We start from the raw sequence: 20,125 nt of genomic DNA on the forward strand, positions 1-20,125 counted from the left end.
TGCACTTGTTTGGGTCTTTGATCAGGGGCCAGATTATTGCAGGGGGGGGGGAAGATGTAATTTAGTGGGGGCAGATTGACGAGCAGTGTGGCTGATGGCAGAGGGGTGGTGAATGTGGAGGGTCATGGAATTGGGGGCCGATTATTGCAAGGGGAGGGTGGGTTTGCTTGGGCAGATGGCTCAGAGGTGGGGCAGATGGCAAGTTGGGGGGGAACAACGCACTTTGGTTTGGTCATTGATTAGGGGACAGATTATTGCAGTTGGGGGGGGCAAAGATGGCACTGAGTTGGGGCAGATTTTCGAGGTGTGGCTGATAGCAGGGGGATGGAATAGGCACTGTTGTGGCCTCAAGTCATGTGGGTAGATTATGGCAGGGGAGGTTCAGTTGATGGTAATGGAGGGGGCAGATGGCACTGAGTGGGGGGCATATGGCAATGGGGGGTCTGTTGGCATGTGGGCAGATTATGGTATGGGGGAGTTGATGGCACTGGTATGGGTGAAGATGGGGGGTGGGCATCAAAATCGAGTTCATGTGAATAATGTTTTAAAAAAAAAAATTCTTTTTTTTTAGCATCTACAATCAAAACAATATTTTATTTTGATTGAAGCTCTGAAAATAGCATGCAAAAGTAAGTTATTTAAATAAATATGTGATATCTATGTCATTTTTGGTGTATAGCATGTTTATATATACTTTTGTATGTCTCTACAGATGTCTGAAGCATCAGAACATCAGCCACGAAGGCCACTAAGGACGCGCCGTCGCATTCAAGAACCGGTAAGCACAAGTGACAATAGTTTTTTAATAACCCAATAAGAATCTTTGCATTAATCATTATTTATCTTTTTTTCTGGTCTTCATCATCGACCAGCTCTAACGCCACAGCTGCACCCTCACCTGCTGGGGCCGGCTCAGCGCAGGCGTCATCGTCACTGAGGGGAGGTGGACATACCACGGACCAGGACTGGCAGCCAGTAAGTATATTTCTATATTAAAATAATCTTATTATGTTTTAACATTTATTTTTTTTAAATGTTTTTTTAGGAACCTTAACGTAGAGCCACCAGGCAGGATCCACCAGTCTCCTCCAGAGTCCGTGGGAGAGCCCGTGGCGGTCGGGGACGTGTAAGTAAAGAATACATAGTTTTTTGAATTTGCATTTTTCTTTTGTACGTTCTTACATTTTTTCTTCTCCTTTTTTCTTCCAGGGTTCCAGAGTCTCCACCGGGGAAGATATGGAGTTTGTTGTCCCTCATATAGACAACAAACTCCTTATCCAGCTGGTGGAGGCGCATCCCGCTTTATGGGACCACACTGCCTGGGGGGCTCAGAAAGAATATGGCAAATACAGCAAATATTATATTAATTTATTTTAATATTTTTTTTTTTCACAGTTGACAAGGTTATGACTCAGTGGTGGTCAATCCGGGACCGCTTCAAGTGAGACTACAACAACAAAGTCCTTGGTGTTCTTACGACGTACGCTGGTGCTTAGAAGGTAATTATTATTTTTTTCTATAAATTAATATAAAATGATTTTGCTTTCCTCTCCCTCTGTCTTCAAGGGGCTGTCTAAGACAGAGGATTGTTTGACACCTCTGTTTTATGCAGCCCCCTACGGCTGGATGGACAATTGTTCTAAATTTTCATCTGCAAGGGGCTGTCTGAGACAGAGGATCGTTTGACACCTCTGTTTCTGTCAGCCCACTACATTAAGAGGTATGCATAGCATATAATTTGAAAGCAGTAAACAATTATGATTTGTCATAAAATATTAAATATCACAACTTTAGTATAACCATTCTTGTTGGTTGATTTTAAAAAGGTGAGGACAGGTGTAATAAAAAACGAATTTTTATTTAGTATAAGATAAAAAATTAAAAACAATTAAAAAACATTATCCTGCCAACTCACTCTACTCACATCTGAAACAAAGTTATGGGCAAAACGGTCCCTCATTCTGGAAACGGCAAGGATTCACCGATATGACAAATGTTGCATCTTGGTGAGTGTACAATCAACCTCTTGCAGGTCCAGGTGCAGTGGTTCTTCAGATAAAAGATAGTTATGTAGAACTACACAAGCCTTGACTACATGGTCTATGGTTTCCACTTTGAGGTTAATGGCTTTGGTGAGAATCCGCCATTCGGCAACTAAAATGCCAAAGGTGCACTCCACCAGTCGTCTAGCTTGTGTTAGTCTGTAGTTATACACGCGCTTTGTAGAGTTCAAGTCACGGCTGGAGTATGGCTTTATGAGTTTCTCACCAGTGATGGCCAGTTCGCAGTGTTCGCCAGCGAACACATGTGGGCTGCCATCTTCACTTACAAGTCCGACGATGCACAGGTAAGCCCTTACCTGTGCCTGTGTCGGGAAACGGTCTGAAATCAAATGCAATCAACGGGAGCAGGCAGTTTCGAGAACAGCCGCCGGGGGTCTTCATCAAGCTATTCTTGGAACTGCCTGCTCCCGGTGACCGCATTTAATTTCAGACCGGCTCGCGGCACAGGGACAGGTAAGGGCTTACCTGTGCATCACCGGACTTGTGAGTCAAGATGGCAGCCCGCATGTGTTCGCTGGCGAACACTGCGAACTGGCCATCACTGGTTCTAACACATTTGGAACGCCTCATCCCCTACTACGACAAATGGCATTGGAGGTCCATCAGTACCTGGCAAAGGTCATGGAGGTGGTAATTCAAATTGCTTTGAATACATAAGGCGACCCATAGAGGAGGTTTTGAAAGCCATCGAGTCATTTGTCTGTCCATACGCTCCAATGTCAACTGCGACAAATCGATAATTTTAGAACAGACATGGAAGCTTCATATTGCTATTCTCTTTCTTTACTAAAATTATAGCAGCAAATACACAGGAAGAGAAAAAAGTGCCCCGGTAACCAAGGCAACTAGCCACTCCCCCGGACTAGCCAGTATAAGAACCAGCTCCACCACACAGTCCTCCTCTTTCTTTGCTGCTCACAGGAAGATGAGTATCTGTCTTTATACCTGTCATATGTAATATCGTTTACCTGAGTTTTGGTTTTTTCCTTACAGTGCTTTATTGTTAGCCGTCTTGCCGTCCCCCCTGTGCGTTGTTTCGCCAGGTGGGGTCTCTCTTTTTTCTTCTAGGTTAGCCTCTCTGCCTCTCCCCACTCTCAGTTTCCATCCCTGGTAGTCTCGCCATGGCTCCGGCGGTTGCGCCGGAAGTCTCGCGAGATCACGGCAGCGTGCGTCTCCTCTCGCTTGACTTCGGCATCCATCTTGGGGATTCGTCCGTTGCCTGCCGTGCCCTGCTGACCCTGCTCCTCCGTTCAGTTAGGTCTGATTGTTTGCGGCCATATTCAGCGCATTGCTCCAATTAGGTGTCCTTTGTTGTGACCATATTAGGGTTATCTGTGTCATTAGTTGTGACCATATTAGGGTTGTCTGTGCCATGTCTGCCCCACCTATTAACCCTTCTTCCCCTGGGGATGGTGCTCCTCCTCTGACCCCTAATATCTCTCTGTCTGGGTTGTCTAATGCCCCATCCTCCACCGGCATTGCTCCGGTCCCTGATGCTGCCTCATTCTTTCAGAAGGCGGTGGCGGATGCCATTGCTTCTGCTATGGGCTCGGTTTCAGCCACCATCTCCCATACCTTGTCCCAAGCGCTCCGGACCCACTCCGGTGACGCGCAGAAGGTGGCGCAGGGGTCACCCTCTGGACTTACCTCATTCACGGCTGTGAATGAGCCCCTACAGGATACTCAGGCCTCCAGAACCCTTATGACTGGTGACTTGTCTCACCCACAGGATAGTGTGCCGCGGGCACGCAAAAGAGCCTTACCATGCCAGGCGGAACGGGCGTGGCAGTGGAAATGCGCTACAGCGCAATTTGAGAGCGACTCCGACTCAGAAATCGGGTCTAGGTAGGAGGCTGAGGATGAGTACACTCACGATTCTGGGGACGCCACAGAAACAGAGGGCTTGGGTCCCTCTGACCCTCCGCCTCTAGCCATACGCCCTTCTACCTGGAAAATTGAGTCCGTCGTCCGCTTAGCAAAGCAGCACGGAATAAACTTAAGGCTGAATGCCCTAGACCAATTATCCCCAATAAAGTGTGTGACACCCCTACAGTGGACCCCAAAATGACACAATTTCTTGCCAATCTGGGATGGAATCCACGTAAAGGCCTGGATTCTGCGTTGAAGGCTTGCCAGGACAAGCTGCTCGATATCTTTGGGCCTCTGGAAAAATTATTTGACCTGGCGGAATCCGCAAGAGCGGAAAATAGGCAAGTGGATCCGGAGGATCTCCGGGGTTGGGTACAGCGGGCAATTTGTATTGCAGGTAGCGTCAATACATCCCTGTCCATCGAGAGGCGTATAGCCATCTTGTTTAAAATAGAACCCAAGTTGGCGAATCTCGCCCTCACTGAACCGGGCAAAGACGCTCAAGGCCTCTTATTCGGGGACTTGTTTATTAAAGATCTGGGTTGCTACGTAGGTGCCTTTACAGCCTTGGACAAGGCGCAATCCTCCATGAGGAGGGTGTTTCATGGACGGGTCTCTTCCAGGGCCGGCAGTGTCAGGGGCCGCCTGTCCGGCCGTTCATCCTACCAGGCCCATACCGGGGGCCGAGGCTCCTTCTCCCAGCCACCTGGTTTCCAAGGATCTTCCTACCAGGACTCACGTCAACAAACCCCGTTCTTGCCTTCCCGTGGGAGACCATGGCGTTCCCGAGGTTTCAGAGGCACTCCCGGATCTAGAAGCCCGTATGGTAAGATTGCCGTTTCCTCATGTTTCTTTCAATCCACCTGTAGGGGGCAGACTCCAACATTTTTTCCCTGCCTGGCAGACCATTACATCGGACAGTTGAGTCCTCTCCACGGTCCGGGGCTTCCGGATAGAGCTAATTGCTTCTCCAGGCCGCATTCCGCGCCCCCACCCAATTGTTCTTTCCGCTGCGGACCGCGCTTTGGTCCAGCAGGAACTCTCCACCCTTTGCGAAAAAGGAGCCGTGGAGCGGGCTCTCACCTGTTCTCCAGGGGTACTAAGCAACATCTTTCTGGTCGAGAAAAAGGGGGGTCAGATGCGGCCGGTCATCAACCTCCGCGCCCTCAATGCTCTAGTGCGCTACCGGCACTTCAAAATGGAGGGCATCCATCTCTTGCGGGACCTTCTTCTCCCGGGGGACTGGATGGTCAAGCTGGACCTCCAAGATGCTTATCTGACGGTCCCGATTGCTGTTCAGTCCCGAGACCTTCTCAGGTTTCTCTGGAACGGGGAGACATGGCGTTTTACTTGTCTGCCTTTTGGCCTCTCTTCTGCTCCTTGGGGTTTCACCAATCTCCTGCGACCGGTGGTGGCCTGGCTTCGGGCCAGGGGTGTCCGTCTCATTATCTATCTGGACGACATCCTGATAATGGCCCAGAGCAGGAATACGCTTTTTTTTGTCCCACCTTCGGTGAGCGACGGACCTGCTCTCGCAGCTGGGTTTCCTGCTCAATTGGGAGAAGTCATGCCTGTCACCGTCCAGACGCATGGAATTCCTGGGTTTCCTAGTGTATTCGGAATCCGAGTCTTTCAGCCTCCCTTTGGAGAAGGTGCGCGCCATACACAAGGAGTTGCGGCGAACTTTACGGCGCCCCCAGGTTTCTCTGCGCCATCTGGCCCGCATAATCGGCCTCCTTTCAGCATCCATCCAGGCGGTCTTCCCAGCGCCTGAAGATCGCCCACCTTCGGGGGGGTGCCTCCTATGCGGATGTCGTCTCGTTTGATGTCGAGACACGAGACAAGCTATCTTGGTGGATCCACAACCTGTCGGCCTGGAACGGCAGGGCCATTTTTGGCTCTCGCCCGGAGTTCACCGTGGACTCCGATGCCAGCCTTCTAGGATGGGGTGCCCACGGGGGGCCTTTGGTCTCAGGAGGAGTCCAACATCCATATCAATGCCCTGGAATTGCTAGCCGAATCCTTCGCAATCCGGAGTTTTACGTGCGACAAGGTGAATGCTTGCATTCGCCTCCGCATGGACAACGTGTCCGCGGTGAGGTATGTCAATCACTTGGGCGGCACTCGCTCTGCCTTGCTGGCGCGTTTGGCGAAGGATTTTTGGAACTATTGTTTTTCCAAGAATCTGGTTGTCCGTGCAGACTACCTTCCGGGCCTCCACAACACCGAGGCGGACTGGAGCTCTCGCCATTGGGCGGACTCCAGCGATTGGAAACTCAAGGTAGAAGTCTTCTGGGATATCTGCTCTCTGTGGGGCCCTCCATCTGTCGACCTTTTTGCCTCTCGGCTCAATGCCCAACTCCCGCGGTTCTTCAGCTGGAAGCAGTGGATGCGTTCCTCCAGGATTGGTCCAGCGCGCTCCTTTATGCTTTTCCCCCCTTTGCCCTCATTCCCAGGGTTCTCCTGCAGGTCAGACGCCAATTGGCTGAATTGGTTTTGGTGGCCCCATTTTGGAGGTCTCAGGCGTGGTTCCTTCAGCTCCTAGAGTTGGCAGTGGATATCCCCAGGTTGTTGCCGGCCCTTCCGGACCTGGTCTTGGGCCCCCTCGGTCAATTTCACCCCCTTCTGACGGGGGGATCCCTGTCTCTCCTGGCTTGGAGGATCTCGGGATCTCCGGGGAACTCCAGGGACTTCCGGTCTCGACTAGATGCCTACTGGCCAACGCTTGGGCCCCCGGCACTAGACGCGCATATCGTTCCGCCTGGAAGGCTTGGGCTAGTTGGTGCATGGGAAGGGACTTGGATCCCGTATCAGCATCTGTGCCGGCCGTCCTTAGGTTCTTGACGGCTTTGTTTGAGGAGGGCCGGGCCTACCGGACCATCAACGTGCATCAGTCTGCAATTTCTTCAGCCCACCAGGGTTTTCGATGGTCGTCCGGTCGGACAGCATCCCCTAGTGTGCCATCTTCTGAAGGGCGCACGGTTGTCTCGTCCCCCTAAGCCTAAGTATACTTCTACCTGGGACGTTTCATTAGTTCTGTCGCTTTTTTCGTCCTGGCCGTCTAACTCGGATCTTTCCTTGCGCCATCTGTCAGCCAAGCTCGTCTCCCTCCTGTGTTTGGTCTCTTGCAGGCGGTTTTCCGACGTCCAAGCTTTGGACCTTACGGCTAGGTCGTTTACGCCCGATGGGGTGTCCTTTATAGTTTCTAGGTGCACTAAGTCTTCCTCTCGTTCAGTCTCTTACCCGACTTTTGTGGCTAGGCCGGACTTATGTCCAGTCACATGTCTTCGTGAGTATGAGTTTAGGACCCAGGCACACCGCTCTCCTACCTGCCTGAATCTTTTCCTCTCCTGGCGCGCTCCCTTTGCCCCTGTCTCTACCACCACCTTGGCCCGTTGGGTCAAGTGGATTCTTTCTCTGGCTGGGGTGGACACTTCCACCTTTTCGGCTCATTCCACGCGCAGCGCTTCGGCCACTGCTATGTTGACTTCTTTGGCTCGGTTACAGGATATCCTTAGGGTGGCCGATTGGTCGCGAGAGTCCACTTTCCGGGATTTCTACTTCCGCCCGTCTCCTCACGCTTTTTCTGCGGTAGTCATGCAGCTTTGAACTTGCAATACGAAGCCTCCGTGTCTGTTCTAAAATTGTGGGATTTTACTAGTTATACGACGTAAAGTCATGATTTTAGTAGACTGTAGGTATCTAGGGATTAACCCCCATGGGGGAAGGGCACACAGTCAGGCCTCCTAAAACCATCAACCTTTAAATAAGAGACTGACAAACGTATTCCTTTTAATGCTGGGTGATGATCGGCCACAGCTTTCTTTATTTAACCATAACAACATAACTGTCAATGGCGCAGTATGCCGGCCGCTGGCCTCCCAGCGGGCAAGTCTGCCATGTGCCATAACCACTTCCAACTGAATTATATACCGCCAGCTGTGACTTGTATACTTTCGACATTACAATACCAATCTTTATTTATCACACTCTTACATAGTCAACGTAGTCTCCAATATCCATCAACCTTGTATGACATTTCTCATTCTTTTTTTTTTTTTTTTTTTTTTTTTTTCTTCTTTGTAATGTTTTCTTACAACAAGGAACCTTGGACACTGTCCAACCACCACCCCCACTTCACAGGGAGGGCGGGAGGGAACCAGCTCGTCCACCGCCAAGAGGAAGTAGAGGGGGAAGAACAGGCATATATATAACCCCCCAGAACCGCCCCTTCCTCTGATGAAACCCAGGAAAGGTTTCAGACTTAACCCCTTCCACACCATAACCTCCAACCTGTCCCTACTGCCATATTCGCCCTGACCCTTAAACATCTGGGGGCACAAGGGGTAGGGGAGGACCCCCAGTCTCTAATCACCCTCCCTATGCTGTCGGGTGCTTGCCAAGACACGGAGGCGAGTATTGCCCTCCCTGTTTCTTCTGCTCCCACCCTAGTTGGTTCTTGGGTATGGTAAGTGCTTCTCTGCATGATGTGGTTATTGAGGATGTTATCTATTTTGCCGGTTGCATGCATAAGAGGTTCCTTCCGTGGTAGGACGGTGTCGAGTCACCGCATCTTGTATTTTTTGACTTTCAGGTTGACACCTCCAGAGGTCGCAGTTCCGGAAGTATCTCCAGGATTCGCAGTTCCAGATGTTCCTTTGTTTTCGCTACCTGGCGATTAGTTCTACGTTGACAAGCCGTGCCAGGACTGTTCGGTTTCCGGTTGATGCGGTCAAGTGTCTACCAAGATGATTGGAGTTCCACAGTTTCCAGTTGTTGGTTTCTTCCTGTTCGCTGTGATGGGTTACAAAGAAAGAGGAGGACTGTGCTAGTCCGGGGGAGTGGCTGGTTGCCTTGGTTACCGGGGCACTTTTTTCTCTTCCTGTGTATTTGCTGCTATAATTTTAGTAAAGAAAGAGAATAGCAATACTCGCCTCCGTGTCTTACTAAAATCATGACTTTACGTCGTATAACTAGTAAAATCCCACAATTAGCATCTGCAATGGCCAGTAAGATAATGGAGAATTTTTCTTTTTTTATAATTACAAAAATTTAGATTCACTTCCTGTAGGTTTTACAATCCTTATATGTTTGCCATCCACAGCTCCTACACAATTAGGGAACGGGCTTGTTTCCATGAACTTGTCTGCTATTTGAAGCCACCGTTCTGTTGTTGGATGTGGGAAGAAATCCTAATGCAAAACTTCCCACAATGCACGACAAGTATCTCTGACTACTCTGGAGATCGTAGAAATTCCCATGCGATATTGGTAATGTAACGATGACAGTAGCAAGAAATCTTTAAAAAAAAGAATACAGATATATGAAAAAATAAAAACTAGACAATATATACACAGCTATCCAAAAAAGACAAATCTTTTACCTTATTGTCACCATTAGCCGCTCTGCAGGAGAAATGGCCCTTCTGTAGCGGGTATCCTGTCTTTTAATGCGTGAAGAAATGCGCTGCAGCAGCTGATCATAACTATCAACTGTCATGCGCGTATAATTGAAAAAAATAATCATTTTGGAGGAGTATTATTACCCGAGGAGGAGCACGAAATTTGCTGTAATTCAGATACATGATATATAGGCCTGCACTTGCTCACATCTAGAACAACACATAATGCAACAGCACTCTACCAACCAAATAAAGTGCAAAGGTATATTGTATTGCAAATGCTATGCTAATAAATTAGAGATGCTTAGCAAATACATTTTGTACAACATTTTTTTAGCCCGTCTGCCGCACGCCAAGGCGATCTCTATAGGCCTGCACTTGCTCAGATCTGTTTGGAGCCTCTGTTGCAGATTGTGTCAAAAAGGCCAGACAAAAAAGCAATATTTGAAGGACTTTTTTGTCTGGTAAAAAGAGAGATCCCGAACGGAAACTGAACAATCTCATCATAGTCGGCGGAGTCTGTTCAGCTTCTTCCCTGTCAGTTAGGCCGGGTTCACATCACACTTTTGTCATACATTTAATGTACACACAAAACATGTATATATGTGTCACCAGACGCCTCAGACAGACGCCATACTGTAGCATCTGTCACCATAGAATTCCATTGTTTAAAAAAATATATACGTTAGCCTACGCGTTTTTTTTGTTGGCCTTTGCAGGATGGAAAAACGTGGTACACTAGGCTTTCCCATCCTGCAGAGTATACTTTTTTATTTTATTTTTTTTCCAATGGATCTCCATGGTGCTGGATGCCACAGTATGACGTCTGTTGTGTGTTGAACATATGACAAAAACCCACTTCCGTTATTTTCATTGTTCTGCTCTATTAGATGAGAAGAACAACAGAAATAAATAGCGCTGGTGTGAACGTGCGCCTAAGAGGTGGGTGTGCAGGGGGACCATTACTGGTCTAACATCAGGCAATTATAGCCAAGTGATAAAGTCCAGTCTCATATGGCGGATCTTACCTGTACTTTACCAATTGGCTATAATTGCCTGCCTGCATTCACTACACGCTGCAACACATACATGCGCATGATGTATGTGGAGCAGTGTGGGATGCATGTGGCGCAGCGTGTGATATATACATGTGTGTGATGTATGTGGCACAGTGTGTGATGTATGTAGTGCAGTGTGTGATGTATACATGTGTGTGATGTATGTAGTGTAGTGTGTGATATATACATGTGTGTGATGTATGTAGTGCAGTGTGTGATGTATGTGGCGCAGTGTGTGATGTATTTGGCGCAGTGTGTGATGTATGTGGCGCAGAGTGTGATGTATGTGGCGCAGTGTGTGATGTATGTGGCGCAGTGTGTGATGTATACATGTGTGTGATGTATGTAGTGCAGTGTGTGATATATACATGTGTGTGATGTATGTAGTGCAGTGTGTGATGTATACATGTGTGTGATGTATGTGGTGCAGTGTGTGATGTATACAGGTATGTGATGTATGTAGTGCAGTGTGTGATGTATACATGTGTGTGATATATGTGGCGCAGTGTGTGATGTATGTGGCGCAGTGTGTGATGTATGTGGCGCAGTGTGTGATGTATACATGTGTGTGATGTATGTAGTGCAGTGTGTGATATATACATGTGTGTGATGTATGTAGTGCAGTGTGTGATGTATATAGTGCAGTGTGTGATGTATACATGTGTGTGATGTATGTAGTGCAGTGTGTGATGTATATAGTGCAGTGTGTGATGTATACATGTGTGTGATGTGTATATAGTGCAGTGTGTGATGTATACATGTGGGTGATGTATGTAGTGCAGTGTGTGATGTATACATGTGTGTGATGTATGTAGTGCAGTGTGTGATGGATACATGTGTGTGATGTATGTAGTGCAGTGTGTGATGTATACATGTGTGTGATGTATACATGTGTGTGATGTATGTAGTGCAGTGTGTGATGTATACATGTGTGTGATGTATACATGTGTGTGATGTATGTAGTGCAGTGTGTGATGTTTACATGTGTGTGATGTATGTAGTGCCGTATTTGATGATCACACACTGCACTACATACATTACACACATCAATACATTACACCCTGCGCTGTCACCTTCTTCTGCAGGTCCACCTTAATGTCTGAGCTGTAGGCTTCAGCTCCTACGCCGCCATATTTCTCGGTGTCCTTGCGCAGCCACCCCCGGGAGCCGGCCCCTCCTCCTTCCAGCTTTCCCTGCTGCAGGGCACTGTATGGCTCTTGCGCCTGCCCAAACTAACCAATAGCAAAGCTCCTTGCTGTCCGGAGCTTTGCTATTGGTTATTGCAGGCACAGGCACCATCGCTTTGCTGCCTGTGCCGTTCATAGTGCGCCCTGCACTGATGAAGAGCAGGGAAAAGTCTAAGGCGTATTGGTAAGCCTTAGACTTTTTTCCAGGAAGTAAAATAGCCTGAACAGGCGTCTATGACGCTTGTACAGGCGTTATTGCGAAATCTGGTCATGTGACTGCACTAAGGCTTAAATTCACATGGAGTTTTTTGGATGAGGATTTGAAGCAGACCTGCCTACAGGATTTTCAGCCAAAGTCAAAAATGGTTTGGAAAGAAATTAGAAATATAAAGGAAGGATTTATACTCTATACTTACTATGCTGCATCCACTTCTGGGTTTAGCCCTAGTTTCTCAGCATTCAGCATTATAGCTTCTCACAACTTTCCTATCATCTATGTGTCCAGGCCTCATATTTACTGCTTATGTCAATGTTCCAGTCTCCATTCCCTGTGTCTTTATTACCTGTGTGTGTGATCTGACTATTCACCCGTGTATCCAGCTGTTCTTTAACCCCTTAGTGACCAAGCACATTTTTTTTTAAATTGCATTCCAAGAGCAAGAACTTTTTTGTTTTTTCATAAATGTACTTGTATGAGGTCTTATTTTTTGCAGGACAAGTTATAGTTTTTAATGCACAATTTTAAGTACATGTAATGATTGATTAAAGCCAGCCGTTTAGCTAAAACCCCCTTTGTTTACGTCAGTAAAAACACGTATTGGTGGTCACTTCTTAAGTGCACAAAATCTAATTATACCAGGATTGCATCCCCTAAAACCCCTGAACCCAGCAAGCAGCTTCTTATCTCTCCCTCCATCTGACCTCCTGCTCAGATCTGTCTCTAGAGGCAATCCTAAGAATGATAGGGACAGGAAAAGCTGGGAATTTAAAATAAGCCACTGTTTAACAAAATTCCCACCTCCCTCAGTTCCACTCCCAACCCTTAGGATTAGATACACAGCTCAGTAGACAGTATCACACAGGACAAGATTAGATACACAGCTCAGCAGACAGTATCACACAGGATAGGATATTATATACACAGCTCAGCAGAGAGTATCACACAGGATAGGATTAGATACGAAGCTCAGCAGGCTGTATCACACAGGATAGGATTAGATACATAACTCAGCAGACAGTATCACACAGGAGAGGATTAGATACACAGCTCAGCAGACAGTATCACACAGGATAGGATTAGATACATAACTCAGCAGACAGTATCACACAGGAGAGGATTAGATACACAGCTCAGCAGACAGTATCACACAGGATATACAGCAGCAGAGTATAGGATTAGATACACAGCTCAGCAGACAGTATCACACAGGATAGGATTAGATACACAGCTCAGCAGACAGTATCACACAGGATAGGATTAGATACACAACTCAGCAGACAGTATCACACAGGATAGGATTAGATACACAACTCAGCAGACAGTATCACACATGATAGGATTAGATACACAACTCAGCAGACAGTATCGCACATGATAGGATTAGATACACAACTCAGCAGACAGTATCACACATGATAGGATTAGATACACAGACCAGCAGACAGTATCACACAGGAGAGGATTAGATACATAGCTCATCAGACAGTATCACACAGGATAGGATTAGATACATAACTCAGCAGACAGTATCACACAGGAGAGGATTAGATACACAGCCCTGCAGACTGTATCACACAGGATAGGATTAGATACACAGCTCAGCAGACAGCATCACACGTGATAGAATTAGATACATAGCTCTGCAGACTGTATCACACAGGATAGGATTAGATACACAACTCAGCAGACAGTATCACACAGGATAGGATTAGATACACAGCTCAGCAGACAGTATCACACAGGATAGGATTAGATACACAGCTCAGCAGACAGTATCACACATGCTAGGATTAGATACACAGCTCAGCAGACAGTATCACACATGCTAGGATTAGATACACAGCTCAGCAGACAGTATCACACAGGATAGGATTAGATACACAGCTCAGCAGACAGTATCACACATGCTAGGATTAGATACACAGCTCAGCAGACAGTATCACACAGGATAGGATTAGATACACAGCTCAGCAGACAGTATCACACAGGATAGGATTAGATACACAGCTCAGCAGACAGTATCACACATGCTAGGATTAGATACACAGCTCAGCAGACAGTATCACACAGGATAGGATTAGATACACAGCTCAGCAGACAGTATCACACATGATAGAATAAGACAGCTCTCACCCTTTTTTGCTTTCACGGAAGCACGGGACCAGTCAGGACTTGGCTGTATACAAATGTAATCCAAAGAAAAAATGTGGTCCAGCTTCCCATAAAAACCTGCAGCTTTATTAATAACAATAAAAAAACTGTTATCCAAACACAAATCTCATACAAGTTCCTCAATGTCTACACGTTTCAGACTCCACAATCTCGGTCCTTACTCATGACATACAGAAAAGTGAATGCTCACCTCTCTTTAAACATGTGGTGCACCAGGTAATCAAGACTTCGGCAGCACATGCTGAAAAAGGGAGGAGAACTAATCAGACACCAAAATCCAACACCCGGTGCATCAGAGAGAAAAGACAACATGTACCGGGGAAACTCGAAAGATTTGAATATCGTGCAAAGTTCATTTATTTCAGTAATGCAACTTAAAAGGTGAAACTAATATATGAGACTCATTACAGGCAGAGCGAGATATTTCAGGCTTTTATTTGTTATAATTTGGATGATTACGGCTTACAGCTTATGAAACCCCAATGTCACAATCTCAGGTCCCCTTTGCTCAGGGGGTATGGATTAATTAGCTGACTAGAGTGCGACACGTTGAGCCGAGAATATTCAACCTTTTCAGAAAATTCTAATTTTAAGCTGCATTAATGCAATTCTTTTTAAGTTGCATTACTGAAATAAATGGACTTTTGCAGGACATTCAAATTTTTCGAGTTTCACCTGTATGTAGTGCTGAAAAACTATAATGATAGTTCTTTTAACGATATTATAAAATCTGATTGTGTTTTCTGTTTAGACCTGTGGGAAAGCAACTTCTCAATTCAAACATCCAATATGCCTCACGGCTGAGGAGCTTATGTTTGTGATCTCCTCCTCTAATGGGAAGAGTAACCCTTTCCACTCCCTGAACCGAAAACGCTCTTGTATCTCCTTTGTATACGGTGGCAAAGTGAAGGCTAGCTGCAGATACATTGGAGTTTTATAATATGGTATATCTGATAAATGTTTGCGTATTCTGCTTTTTATTTTTTTTTGTAGTGCAACCTACATATTGTAGAAGACAATCTCTGCAGGTGATAAATAAATTGCATAATCTGTGTTGCAGTTCAGATATTGTTTCATGGTGTAATTCTTGCCATTGACAGGAGATGTCCCATTTTGACACACTGACGTGTATTTACAGCAGATACATCTGTTACTACCACATTTGTAGCTCCCTTTATAGGTGGAGTTGCTGATCGGTCCTGGAAAAGACTGGGGCAGATTTTTTGTCCTATGGTTGTGGCTCTGCGGGCTACACATTTAACCCCCTCATTGACTATATCCTTTCCACTCCTGGACAAAATTTATTACAGGAAAATGTCGCTGTATGATATTACAAATAGTGATGAGCTGGAGGTGCCATATTCGATTTGGCGATATTTCACGAATATTTGATTGACTATTCGTCTTATATTTATCGAAATCGAATATTAATATTCGTCATTATTCTATTTATCGCGAATAATATGAAATGTAATTATTCGAGTATTGCTATATATATTTTTTTTACTGTATAAGGCAACTTTCCTATTGGTTGGCTATGGCTATCGGCTGATATGTGTATTTTACGAATATTCGCTATATTGCTATATATTCTAGTTTTAGAATATGACGAATATTCAAAAAAACGAAGTTCTAGCAATATAGCGAATATTTGTAAAATATGTAAAATACACATATAGACTGCAATTTAGCTAATATAGTGCTATAATCAATTTTTTTATAGTCTAATTTTTTTTGTCTCTTCTGAACTTCAGATTTGGAAAAAAATACTATAGCACTATATTAGCTAAATTGCAGTCTATATGTGTATTTTAGGAATATTCGCTATATTGCTAGAACTTTGTTTTTTAGAATATGACGAATATGAAGAATATTCTAATAAACAAAGTAATAGCAATATAGCGAATATATTCGTTATTTAGAATATTCGTCTTTTTTTTTTCAATCTGTACTGTTATTCCACTGTGGCATACTCCTCCCCGACAAGCGTCCCGGTCGTCACCATAGGAACGCCTGTGGGTTATAATATACCATTGGATCTGAGTTTTCACAATCTCATTTTCTAACCCACAGGCGTTCCCATGGTGACGGGGGCGCTTGTCGGGGAGGAGTATGCAAACAACTGTACAGATTGGGGGAAAAAAAGGCGAATATTCTAAACCAATATATTCACTATATTGCTATATATTAGTTTTTTTTAATATTTTTTATTTTTTTTTCCATATGCAACAAGAAAGAAGCAGGGAGGAATCATGTTTTCAGATGTTAAAAAATATTTGATATAGCGAATATATAGCACTATATTCGAAATATTTGCAAATGAGCAAAGTTGAGATATTCGCGATTAATATTCGCTATTCGAATATTCGCGCTTAACACTAATTACAAATCTCTGTGTATTCCTTACTGTAACCTGTCACAAAAGTTGCTAGCTTCCCTTTTTTTTGTTATTTTTCTACCCAAAACTGCCTTTTGGGGAAATATTAATTTCTTTCTGTCTAAAGAGAGAGACCATTGCTTGGCCTATAGACATGAAGTCACTAAAAGGGTAGTATTGCCAGCCGTCTCTTTTCTATGGGTTGATGTTGAAATTACTGAATTGGCGGCATCACCATATAAATGCAGGTCCAAAAATACCATAGATTTCGGATCATGATGGATGCTAAATTTGATTGTATCTATCCCCTCATTAAAGTATTCACCTAAAGCTGGAACGTCCGCCACATCGCAGACCCGTATAATCAACAGATCATCTATGTAGGGTCCATACCACTTGATATTATCTATAAAAGGGTTAGCTTCCATAAATAAAAACAGTTTTTCCCACCAAGCCATGAAAATATTAGCTACGGAAGGCAAAAATTTCACCCCCTGACTCCTGTCACCTGCAAATAATACTCCCCATTAAGCATGAAAAAATGATGCTTGAGTAAAAATTGCGTAACTTTGCAAATATAATCTTGGAGCTGTGTTGTATAATCACTATAAGAAACCAAAAACCACTGTAAAAGTTGTATCGCTAATTGATGAGGAATATTGGCATATGGCGATCCCACATCTGCTGTTATCCATTCATAATTAGCAGTCCGCTCTAAACTGTCGCAAGCTTGCAATACAGTACGGGAAACTCAAATATCTGGGAATTAGCGGTACCAAAGGTTGTAGTAGAGAATCCACCCACTCTGATAATTTCTCAGAGTAAGAACCAATAACTATTGGTCTCATAGGGGATGGAAACTCTCCTTTATGTATCTTAGGTAAAGCATGAAAGATAGAAACGATGGGATGTTCCATATACTGTATATATATATATATTCCATTTCTTTTTGGCTCAAAATACCCATGGCAAAACCACACTGCACCAAATCCTGCATTTTTTTTGCAGGATTGCTCTTCGGTAGGGAGTAAGTTGCTGAATCTCCCAACATTTTCAAAATTCTTGATTTTTACAGATAACTATCCATTAGAACAACTGCTCCATCCTTAGCTTCTTTAATTGCTATATCCAATCTCTTTATTAATTCACTTACTGCATTGTGTCCATCCATGGATATGTTGAAACCATTCTTATGTGGAATTGTGCACCCCATCCTTTTCTTTCTCAGTAATATTTTTTCATGTAACGCACATAAATCTTTTTCCACTAGATCCTGGAAACGATGCAGACAGTGGCGTAGCAATAGGGGTCGCAGCGGTCGCAGTTGCAACCGGACCCCTAAGCCATAATGTAAGCGCTCACTAGTATGAGCTGTGAGCACTGTACTTACCCCTCCTCCTGCTTGCTCTTCTCAGGTCCCGCGCTGCTGTGTACTGGCTGCCTGCAGAGTCAGCACATACAGAGCGCACTCTGACCTGATGCTGCAGGAGGTCAGGTAACTGTGCAGCGTGGGACCTGAGAAGAGAACCAGGACAGGGAGAGTGGAGGCAGGAGACAGGAGAGGTAAGGTATTTTATTATCTCCAGGTCTGGAGATCTGGAGAGGTCTAATGGGGGTTCTTGGAGGTCTCATTGGGGTCTGGAGTGGTCTCACTGGGGGGTCTGGAGTGGGCTGACTGGGGGGTCTGGAGGTCTGACTGGGGGTCTGGAGAGTTCTAATGGGGGTGTCTGGAGGTCTGACTGGGGGTCTGGAGAGGTCTACTGGGGGTATAGACATCTGATTGGGGGTCTGGAGAGGTCTAATGGGGTCTGAAGGTCGGACTGCGGGTCTGGAGAGGTCTTATAGAGGTATAGATGTCTGATTGGGGGTCTCGAGGTCTAATGGGGGTTTAGAGGTCTAATGGGAGGGTCATATCTGAGGTCTGATATTTGGTCGGGTCTTAAATGGAGGTCTAATGGGGGGTATGATCTGAGGTCTAAAACTAGGGTCTGACAAAGAGGTCTAATAGGGGTTTGGTCTGAGATGGAGGGTCTCATTTAGGGTTTTATATGGGGGTCTGATCTGAAAGGGGTATTTTTTGTACTGGCGCACAATATAAAGGGGTGTTTTTGCACTGACGCTTTTTTCAGGGGGACTGTTTCTGCAGAATAACATTGGGGGCACAGTGGCCACAGTATTGGAGGAAGGAAAGTAAGATGTCTGTTTTTAAACTCTGCAGGGATGAGGCACGGCTGAAAGAAGTCACCAAGGTGGTCTGGTCTGAGAGGAGAAGTAGAAGAGAAAAGAGAATATCAACATTAGAGAAGAGAAGTCACTGGATGTAAGATGTACATATGTGGCGCTGTATTACCCTGTATGTTCTGTAGCGCTGTATGTAATGTTTTCCAAGTATGTCTTTAAAGGGGTTGTCCGCTTTTTTTTTGCATGAGCGCTGCCTTCTCTGCTCTGTTTACCTACTCATCACTGCAAATGCTACGGCGAGCAGGTGAACAGAGCAGAGAAAGCAGCTCTCATTTGAGCGCTGCCCTCTCTTCAAACAGCTGATTGGCGGGGGTGCTGGGGGACTCTGCCGATCTGATATTGATGAGCTATCCTGAGGATAGGTCATCAGTAGTAAAAAGAGGACACCCCCTTTAACAGTAGGACTGGAGGGAAGGGGTTAGGTTGAGAATTTTGCATGGGAGGCAGCAGAACAGCTAGGTGCACCAGCGCTGAGTGAAAGGGGGGGCAAGCTGAACTCTTGCACCAGGGCCCATGAGTCTTTAGCTACGCTCCTGGATCCAGAGCAGGAGATCTCGACTGTAATGGATAAAAATCAATGTTGATGTATTTTGTTTGTGAGTCTCATCCTGCTCTTGGTGCATTTCCTGCAGAGAAGCTATTTGTACTAATTCCCTGAAATCTAAGGAAGAAATAGAAGTATTTGAAATATAATGTGTACTGACATCGCAAAAATTATCAAAAGAATCATTCATGGTCTGGAAATGTTTTTTTAAAGTCAAAATTCATGCTAGTTTGTTGACATCTATAATTGTTCGATATACCATATTTTTCGTTTTATAAGACCCATCTGATGATAAGACGCACCTAGGTTTTTGAGGAGGAAAATAAGAAAAAAATATTTTGAACCTAAAGGTGTGCTTCTGGTGGGTTTTGAACTAATGGTAGCCTGTGGATGACACTATTATGGGGGATCTGTGGATAAAACTGTTATGGGGGATCTGTGGATGACACTGTTATGGGTAACTGTGGATGATACTCTTATAGGGGATCTGTGGATGACACTGTTATGGGGATCTGTGGATTACGCACTGTTATGGGGATCTGTGGATTACACTGTTATGGGGATCTGTGGATTACACACTGTTATGGGGATCTGTGGATGACATTTTATGGGGATCTGTGGATGACACTGTTATGGGAATCTGTGGATAACACTTTTATGGGGATCTGTGGATGACGCACTGTTATGGGAATCTGTGGATGACACTGTTATGGGGAGATCTGTGGATGACACTGTTATGGGGGAGATCTGTGGATGACACTGTTATGGGGGGATCTGTGGATGACACTGCCTAGGGGGGGACCTGTGGATGACACATATATAGCATCTTGCTATATATGTGTCATCCACAGATCCCCCCACATAACAGTGTCCCTGTGTAAATAGTGACCCCCAATACAGGGTGTTGGAGGCTGGCAACTGCTGTTAAAATCGCGGCGGGGCCCGGTGCAGACTCTATTACACCGGGCCCCGCACACAGCAGTCTTTATATGT

The 20,125-nt window shown here is 45.3% G+C and overlaps 1 protein-coding gene across 1 annotated transcript in view; it reads left to right on the forward strand.

Annotated features, from left to right (window-relative positions):
* Nucleotides 1-367: 367 nt before the first annotated feature.
* The window catches only part of LOC122946665 (serine-rich adhesin for platelets-like), a 49,564-nt gene continuing 29,806 nt past the window's right edge, over nucleotides 368-20,125 (forward strand). Inside the window, exons 1-3 of the mRNA XM_044306427.1 lie at nucleotides 368-391; nucleotides 713-778; nucleotides 1,210-1,342. Coding sequence (XP_044162362.1) covers nucleotides 368-391; nucleotides 713-778; nucleotides 1,210-1,342 — 223 coding nt within the window. The remainder of the gene's footprint in view (nucleotides 392-712; nucleotides 779-1,209; nucleotides 1,343-20,125) is intronic.

This window comes from Bufo gargarizans, chromosome 9 (genome assembly GCF_014858855.1).
Source record: "Bufo gargarizans isolate SCDJY-AF-19 chromosome 9, ASM1485885v1, whole genome shotgun sequence".
NCBI lineage: Eukaryota > Metazoa > Chordata > Amphibia > Anura > Bufonidae > Bufo > Bufo gargarizans.